Source organism: Suncus etruscus, chromosome X, assembly GCF_024139225.1.
Source record: "Suncus etruscus isolate mSunEtr1 chromosome X, mSunEtr1.pri.cur, whole genome shotgun sequence".
In the NCBI taxonomy this organism is placed as follows: Eukaryota; Metazoa; Chordata; class Mammalia; order Eulipotyphla; family Soricidae; genus Suncus; species Suncus etruscus.
Window position 1 is genome coordinate 23,614,347 of NC_064868.1, and position 8,969 is coordinate 23,623,315.

The 8,969-nt window shown below is 38.5% G+C and overlaps 1 protein-coding gene across 1 annotated transcript; it reads right to left on the reverse strand.

The window, feature by feature from the left end:
- Positions 1 to 1,272: 1,272 nt before the first annotated feature.
- On the reverse strand, positions 1,273 to 2,646 carry LOC125998780 (DDB1- and CUL4-associated factor 8-like). Its single transcript, XM_049766847.1, has one exon. The coding sequence runs from the start codon at positions 2,644 to 2,646 to the stop codon at positions 1,273 to 1,275; it is 1,374 nt and encodes a 457-aa protein (XP_049622804.1).
- Positions 2,647 to 8,969: the final 6,323 nt, after the last annotated feature.

The following is an 8,969-nucleotide window of genomic DNA, read 5'->3' on the forward strand; positions in this document are numbered from 1 at the left end:
TATTGTAGAAAGGCATGCCTTTTGTATTCACTTATACAAATAAGTTATAAACAGAATGAATATAATTGAATAATAATTGTACATATATGATTCAAAATTCATATAAAACTATAAGATAAAATGTTCTCAAAGAGATATAACATCATAAACAGTTTTATTTTGTGCCACACCTGGCTGTGCTTAATTCTTAGTCCTGGCGCTGAATTTAGGGATTCTCCCTGGCAGTGGTCAGAGGACCCTATATGTTGCTGAATATTAAACTGTGTGCTGCTACATGTAAGGCAACAACCAACACACTGTGCCAGCAAAATTGTTGAAAATTTTAAGTAACATAAACCTATCAAGTGGTATCAATACCACAAACAATTCGTATGATACAGAAAACTTTAAGCATAGGCAGCTCTATTTAATACCTAGTTTAATATAAATACTTGTTATTGAGTATTAAATATTCTTATGTTATTAGTTTAGTAGCTTATAAATATTTGTGCTGTGAAAGTTCTCTCCAGCCAACGAACTTTAAGAGAATTAAAGTTACAATAATTAATACACACTTCAGAAAATGTAGACAACCCCATGTTATTTATTCTAGAAGAATGGATTGTCTTGTATTTAAACATAAGCATATTTAAATGTATATTTATAAATATAAATGTAAATATATATAGGCAATTTTCCTTTTCAGTTAAATTGTGTGTGTGATAGTGAGAGAACTAGAAAGAGAGAATAAAAGAGAAAAATGTTGAAGCATGTTTGTAAGTATGCCAATTGTCAACATTTTAAGGAACAAAATTAGGCTTAATTTAACAGATAAACACATTTCTTATAATTTCATGTAAACCAAGGGGTTTATAATAATAAATAAAGACAAAAATAAAGGGTAATCGTTATTAGTGCCAGAATAAGATAATTAATTTTTTAAAATCATCAATAGTAACCTTTATAATTGGAACAGAAAGAGTAAAGGAATTGGAACAGAAGAGTAAAGGAATAAAATGCCAAGGAAGGTAGAGAAAATTAATTAAATTTAGGTTTTACTTGTACCTAAAAAAATAAAACATAAGGGCAAATATAAACAAGTTGCATTTTTCATTTCTATCTAACCTCAGATGGGACAGAATGCTGGAATAGGCATGACACATTTTAAGATGGCAGGCGTAGTGTGAGATGTTCACGTTCTTCAGATATATCAGTGGTAATGGAGGACTTGTCAGAATCTGTAGAACCAGCGATTCCAGCTCCATCAATTGCTCCACAATGACGCAGATGATCTTAGGATCTTAATTGATGCATAAGACACCAAATCACGTAGTTTTCAAAATTACCCCTGTGGCACAAGTAAAATGCATCACGTTGTTGCTTATTCTTTTTCATCAGGATCTTCGTTCCTTCAGGGTCAGTAGTAACTATGCTTGAGGGTCCCCAGATCTTGGGTGTCACACTAAGGCCACAGCTTGCTATAACAGGTAGGTGAGGGTGGGGTTCAACGCAATTGATGGTAACTCCCTGATCCCCGTGAAAGCACTGAACAATCTGGCTAGATGACTTCTCCCAGAAAAATATATGTCCACAGTCACTGCCACTCACAACAAACTGACTTCTGGGCCCATAGAAATTGACACCTTTAAATGGCAAAGTATTTCGATGCCCTTTGTATCTTCTCACATACTGGGCTTCAACACAGCTGTTAGTATTAAAGAGATAAATATCTTCATCATTATAACTGGCCAAGAGCTCAGTGCCATCATAGCTATACACCAGGCTTGTGATGCTTGGCTGAATTTTATTGGTGCACAAGTGCGGAGGACAGAATTTCTTAAGTACTCCATTATTGACCCTCTGGTCCATTTTTCTCTGGTCATATAGTCTAACAACCGGATCTTGTCCACCCACTGCAAACTCGTGAATGTTGTTAGGATTCACAAAGATCGTATAGAGCCCCACTGTTTTCCAATTGTCTTTTATCACGAGCATTTTGGAAGCTGGCTGATCCAGCCGGAGGTCGACATGATAGACAGCACCATCTTTGCCTGATGTGAGGAATCTGTGTGGGCAGTGTGGCACTAATGCCAGACTGTGGGCAGCTGCTTCGTGCTGAGCCACACGTCTGATGGTCTGGCAGGCTGGGGAGGAGCAGAGCTGTGCCACCCGAACCTGGCCATCGCTGCCGCACATGGCCATGGCGGTATCCCCACTATTTGGGAGGAACTTGGCCTGGAAGACAATACCGGTGAAGCCACTCTCAAAGTTCAGCAGGGCACGCTGCTGCACCCAATCCCAGATGATGACTCTCATGTCATCGCCGCTGCTCGTCAGCCAGGCCCCACTCTGGTTAAACTGCAGGGTGCTGACGCAGCCCACATGGCCTTTCAGCTCGCACTGCAGCTGGAAGCGCTGCACCAGCGCTCTGGCCCCACAGGCCTCGGAGACGAAGTTGGCCCTGGAGCCCAGCTGCCGGTCGCGCAGGGCAGATACGACCTGCCAGCGGGGGCGAGGCAGGGGAGAAACCTCCGAGGCCACCCAGTTCTCCAGGGCCTCCTCCCGCTCCTGCTCTAACTGCCCTTGTGGGACGTCGACGTCTCTGGACCTCACGAGGTCCTGAGACGATGAAGCCTCCTCCTCTTCCACATCATTCGCACCGCTCATGATATTGGACATTTTATCTGCTCACAGTTGTCCCACTCCGGCCAGGATTCGTAAGAACAGAACTTCTCCCTGGACCCTGCCTTTTTCGGTGGCAGCTTGATCGCAGGCCCAGACGTTGCTTCGGTGTCACGAAGGTACAGCGGCAATGGCCGTTGGGCAGAATCTCGCGAGAGGAGACTGTGGCCAGGACCACTATGGATACTGGTGAGGGTCAGAAGACCTTGGGCGGATGCACCGTTTGAAATGATTGTATTCGGTCTGGCACTCATGCTATCGTATACTTTCAGGGGTTGGACTTGGGAAGCGTAAGCTATTTTGGAAAACATTGTCCTTGGAATCATGCTTACTAAATGACAGTTGTTAGGTGAAACAGATTTTTATAAGCCTTGGTATTATTCCATTTTAAAAAGTTGCTAATTTATTTATTTGATTGATTGGCTTTGGTGCTCTGGGGTCAGTCCTGGCCCTGCACTCAGAAATCACCCCTTTGCAGGCTGTAGCTTATACAGGATGATGTGAATAAAACTGGGTACCTCTCAGGTAGGCAGCATGAAGGCAATGCTCTATCTTTGTACTATGTCTCTGGCCCCATTCATACTATTCTGACATTAAAAAAAGGGCAGGGCCGGGAAGGTGGCGCTATAGGTAAGCAAGTGCTAGCGTAGGACGGACCGTGGTTCGATCCCCGGTGTCCCATATGGTCCCCCCAAGCCAGGGGCGATTTCTGAGTGCATAGCCAGGAGTAACCCCTGAGCATCAAAATGGGTGTGGCCCAAAAACCAAAAAAAAAAAAAAAGGCAAGTATACTTTTGGGGTCGGAGCGGTCACACAAGCCATAAAGCGTCTGCCTTGCTCCTACCAGTTAGTTGAGAAAGGACTGTATTTCGATCCCCTGGTGTCCCATAGCCAGGAGTGATTTCTGAGCACGTAGCGAGGAGTAACCCTTGAGTGCCACTGTGTGTGGCCAAAATAAATAAATAAATAAATAAATAAATAAATAAATAAATAAATAAATAAATACTTTCAGGGTGCAGAGGGATATATACTACAGTGAGCAGGGTACTTGCTTTGCATGAGGCCAATCCATATTCCGTCCCTCCAACCCTAGATGATTCCCCTAGTCCTGCCAGGAGTGATCTATCCCTGAGTTCAGAGTCTAGACTTCCTTGAGCATCACCATAAGTGGCCTAGAAAACAAAAACAAAAAAAAAAATACTATCTTAGTATGAGTAGATCCTAAATACTGCACCAGATATATCTAAAAACATTTATTATCTGATGTGCAAAGTAAACGTAGTTTCCGGTGCTTCTATTTCTAAAATTTAACAAGCTTTCTCGTTAAGGAGATTAATTTATTCCCTCAATGTAATCAAGGCTGAAATCAATTGGTCACTTTGAAGTAGGTACTAAAATGAGTGCTTGCTTCACCACTTGAGATAGAAGTACAAACTTTCTTTTTCCACTACAGATTCATATATTATTTAGAATTAATTCCATTTAAGACAAGGGTGGTAGGGAATGTTGCTCATCAATAAAGCAAACCCCTTACACTCTTACATGTATTAGAGGTACTCCAAGGGAGGACAATGCCATCTAAGATAAGGAAAAACAATTTAATGAAAAAATCTCTCTTGGAACTCTGAAAATATTTAGATATATTTTCAAATATAGGACTAGACAGTAGAAAGATAGGAGGGTGGAGAAGAAAGGAAGACAAAGAAAGGGGTTTTTGGATAAAGATGGTCCCTCAGAGACAATTGGCATTGTTGAGTTAATGTCATAATTTCTCAAAATTAAGGTGATATCAGTACATTTTCAAGCTTTTATATGTAGTAAACTGCTGAATAAGAATGCTAGAATGAAGACAACAAGATTTCCCTCAGAGTAATTGCAAGATCAGTACAAAATTGATTAAACATAGAAGTATAAAGTCTTCAAAAGAATTATTCCAAGGCTAATAGTAATGGAAAAGTACATAAAACAACATTCCTAGGAACTTGTACATAATAAGAGCAAGGTGAAAATTTTCTGAATGCCCATTAATAATTACATCCAATGAATTTGCATATATGTTTATATGGAATAATGTACAAAAATGAGGTTCATAAATTAAAAGTTTCATCATAGATCAACCTTAAAACATTGATTAATGAAAATACAAAGATGTAAGAATAGTAATTTAATTTTTATTTTAGTCACTGTGATTTACAATACTGTTAATGATAGAATTTCAGCCATATTACATTCTTTTACTCTCACAAAAGTGTACACTTCTCCCCTCCATTGTGTTAGGGTCCCTCTCTCAAACACCACCACCATTTACTACACAAGTTCATAATAATATCAATTCTGATGGTCAGTTCTCTGAATATGTTGCTTTTGGACACTTCCTTTTTCCTTATTATGTTTCTTAATTTTATGAAGATTTTTAGCTCTTATTTGTAATAACATTTCAGAAGTCAAGGAAGTAACTCAAATTTTAGAATACCTTCAGAGAAGAGAAAGCTAAAATCCAGTGGAGAGGATACTTCAAAAAAATCTTGATATAATCTTATAGCTGAACCGGGCTTTAATTTTTTGGTGCTTACTCCTGCCTGTGTATTTAGGGTTCACTCCTATGGAACGCAGTGATGGAAGGAATCAAACCAATGCCAGCTGTGTGCAAGGCAAGCATATTACCCATTGTATTCTTTTCAGACTCTGGATTATATTGAGTAAGGGGATACAATTGTATCAATATAACTTTTTTATATATTTTCACTAATCAAAATTGGACTAAGAATTGACTTGCCACTTAAGTTTTTTGTATTTAAGTTCTCCATTAGTTTGTATATTTGTTGTATATCCATTTTAATTCACCCATTCACTCATTTACTATGCATTTAGTTTCTATACACTATTTAATATTCTAGGTTTTAATCACTACAGTGATTAAAATTTATGAGCTTTTCACTAATGGCATATAAAATACATAGATAGAAAATATGTCATATTAAGCAGTGATATGTATTTTGAAGAACAAAAAGGTGTAGATAGAAAACTGTTATTCTATACTTTAAATTTTTTTCTTTTTTTATTTATTTAAACACCTTGATTACATACATGATTGTGTTTGGGTTTCAGTCATGTAAAGAACACCACCCATCACCAGTGCAACATTCCCATCACCAATGTTCCAAGTCTCCCTCCTCCCCACTTGACCCCCGCCTGTACTCTAAACAGGCTCTCCATTTCCCTCATACATTCTCATTATTATGATATTTCAAAATGCATTTATTTCTATAATTAAAATCATCACTCTTTGTGGTGAGCTTGATAAAGTGAGCTGTAACTTCCAGCTCTTTTTGTTTTGTGTCTGAAAATTATTATTGCAAGAATGTTTTTCATTTTTCTTAAAACCCATAGATGAGTGAGATCATTCTGCATTTTTCTTTCTCTCTGACTTACTTCACTCAGCATAATAGACTCCATGTACATCCATGTATAGGAAAATTTTATGACTTCATCTCTCCTGACAGCTGCATAGTATTCCATTGTGTATATGTACCACAGTTTCTTTAGCCATTCGTCTGTTGAAGGGCATCTTGGTTGTTTCCAGAGTCTTGCTATGGTAAATAGTGCTGCAATGATTATAGGTGTAAGGAAGGGTTTTTTGTATTGTATTTTTGTGTTCCTAGGGTATATTCCTAGGAGTGGTATAGCTGGATCGTATGGGAGCTCGATTTTCAGTTTTTGGAGGAATCTCCATATCGCTTTCCATAAAGGTTGAACTAGACGGCATTCCCACCAGCAGTGGATAAGAGTTCCTTTCTCTCCACATCCCTGCCAACACTGTTTATTCTCATTCTTTGTGATGTGTGCCATTCTCTGTGGTGTGAGGTGGTATCTTATCATTGTTTTGATTTGCATCTCCCTGATGATTAGTGATGTGGAGCACTTTTTCATGTGTCTTTTGGTCATTTGTATTTCTTCTTTGTCAAAGTGTCTGTTCATTTCTTCTCCCCATTTTTTGATGGGAATAGATGTTTTTTCTTGTAAAGTTCTGTCAATGCCTTGTATATTTTGGAGATTAGCTCCTTATCTGATGGGTATTGGGTGAATAGTTTCTCCCACTCAGTGGGTGGCTCTTGTATCCTGGGCACTATTTCCTTTGAGGTGCAGAAGCTTCTCAGATTAATATATTCCCATCTGTTAATCTCTGCTTTCACTTGCTTGGAGAGTGCAGTTTCCTCCTTGAAGATGCCTGTAATGTCCTGGAGTGTTTTGCCTATGTGCTGTTCTATATATCTTATAGTTTTGGGGCTGATATCAAGGTCTTTAATCCATTTGGATTTTACCTTCGTACATGATGTTAGCTGGGGGTCTATGTTCAATTTCTTGCAAGTGGCTATCCAATTGTGCCAACACCACTTGTTGAAGAGGCTTTCCCTGCTCCATTTAGGATTTCCTGCTCCTTTATCAAAAATTAGGTGATTTTATGTCTGGGGAACATTTTCTGAGTATTCAAACCTATTCCACTCTTCTGAGGGCCTGTCCTTATTCCAATACCATGCTGCTTTGATAACTATTGCTTTGTAGTACAGTTTAAAGTTGGGGAAAGTAATTCCTCCCATATTCTTTTTCCCAATGATTGCTTTAGCTATTCTAGGGTGTTTATTGTTCCAAACAAATTTCAAAAGTGCCTGATCCACTTCTTTGAAGAATGTCATGGGTATCTTTAGAGGGATAGCATTGAATCTGTATAATGCCTTGGGAAATATTGCCATTTTGATGATGTTAATCCTGCCAATCCATGAGCAGGGTATGAGTTTCCATTTCTGTGTATCCTCTCTTATTTCTTGGAGCAGAGTTTTATAGTTTTCTTTATATAGGTCCTTCACATTTTTAGTCATGTTATTTCCAAGATATTTGAGTTTGTGTGACACAATTGTGAATGGGGTTGTTTTCTTAATGTCCATTTCATCCTTATTACTATTGGTGAATAGAAAGGCCATTGATTTTTGTGTGTTAATTTTGTAGCCTGCCACCTTGCTATATGAGTCTATTGTTTCTAGAAGCTTTTTAGTAGAGTCTTTAGGGTTTTCTAAGTAGAGTATCATGTCATCTGCAAACAGTGAGAGCTTGACTTCTTCCTTTCCTATCTGGATTCCCTTGATATCTTTTTCATGCCTAATCGCTATAGCAAGTACTTCCAGTGCTATGTTGAATAGGATTGTTGAGAGAGGACAGCCTTGACTTGTGCCAGAATTTAGAGGAAAGGCTTTTAGTTTTTCTCCATTGAGGATAATATTTGCCACTGGCTTGTGGTAGATGGCCTTAACTATATTGAGAAAGGTTCTTTCCATTCCCATCTTGCTGAGAGTTTTGATCAAGAATGGATGTTGGAACTTATCAAATGCTTTCTCTGCATCTATTGATATGATCATGTGGTTTTTATTTTTCTTGTTATTGATGTTGTGTATGATGTTGATAGATTTACGGATGTTAAACCATCCTTGCATTCCTGGGATGAAACCTTCTTGATCGTAGTGGATGATCTTCTTAATGAGGCATTGAATCCTATTTGCCAGGATTTTGTTGAGGATCTTTGCATCTGGGTTCATCAGCGATATTGGTCTGTAATTTACTTTTTTTGTAGCATCTCTGTCTGGTTTAGGTATCAAGGTGATGTTGGCTTCATAGAAGCTATTTGGAAGTGTTTCCGTTTGTTCAATTTCATGAAAGAGTCTTGCCAGGATTGGTAGTAGTTCCTCTTGGAAAGTTTGAAAGAATTTATTAGTGAATCCATCTGGGCCTGGGCTTCTGTTTTTCGGCAGACATTTGATTACCATTTTAATTTCATCATTGTTGATGGGGGTGTCTTGATATGCTACATCCTCTTCCTTCAACCGTGGAAGATTATAAGAGTCCAAGAATTAATCCATTTCTTTTTTTTTCTGATTAATTTTTTTTAATGCATAATTTTTTTTATTTAAACACCTTGATTACATACATGATTGTGTTTGGGTTTCAGTCATAAAAGGAACAACACCCATCACCAGTGCAACATTCCCATCACCCAAGTCCCAAATCTCCCTCCTCCCCCCCCCAACCCCCGCCTGTACCCTAAACAGGCTCTACATTTCCCTCATACATTCTCAATATTAGGATAGTTCAAAATGTAGTTATTTCTCTAACTAAACTCATCACTCTTTGTGGTGAGCTTCCTGAGGTGAGCTGGAACTTCCAGCTCTTTTCTCTTTTGTGTCTGAAAATTATTATTACAAGGGTGTCTTTCATTTTTCTTAAAACCCATAGATGAGTGAGACCATTCTGCGTTTTTC

Bases quoted from the DNA above. Each gene is read 5' to 3' on its own strand.
- LOC125998780 (XM_049766847.1), bottom strand. From the start codon at position 2,646: ATGAGCGGTGCGAATGATGTGGAAGAGGAGGAGGCTTCATCGTCTCAG.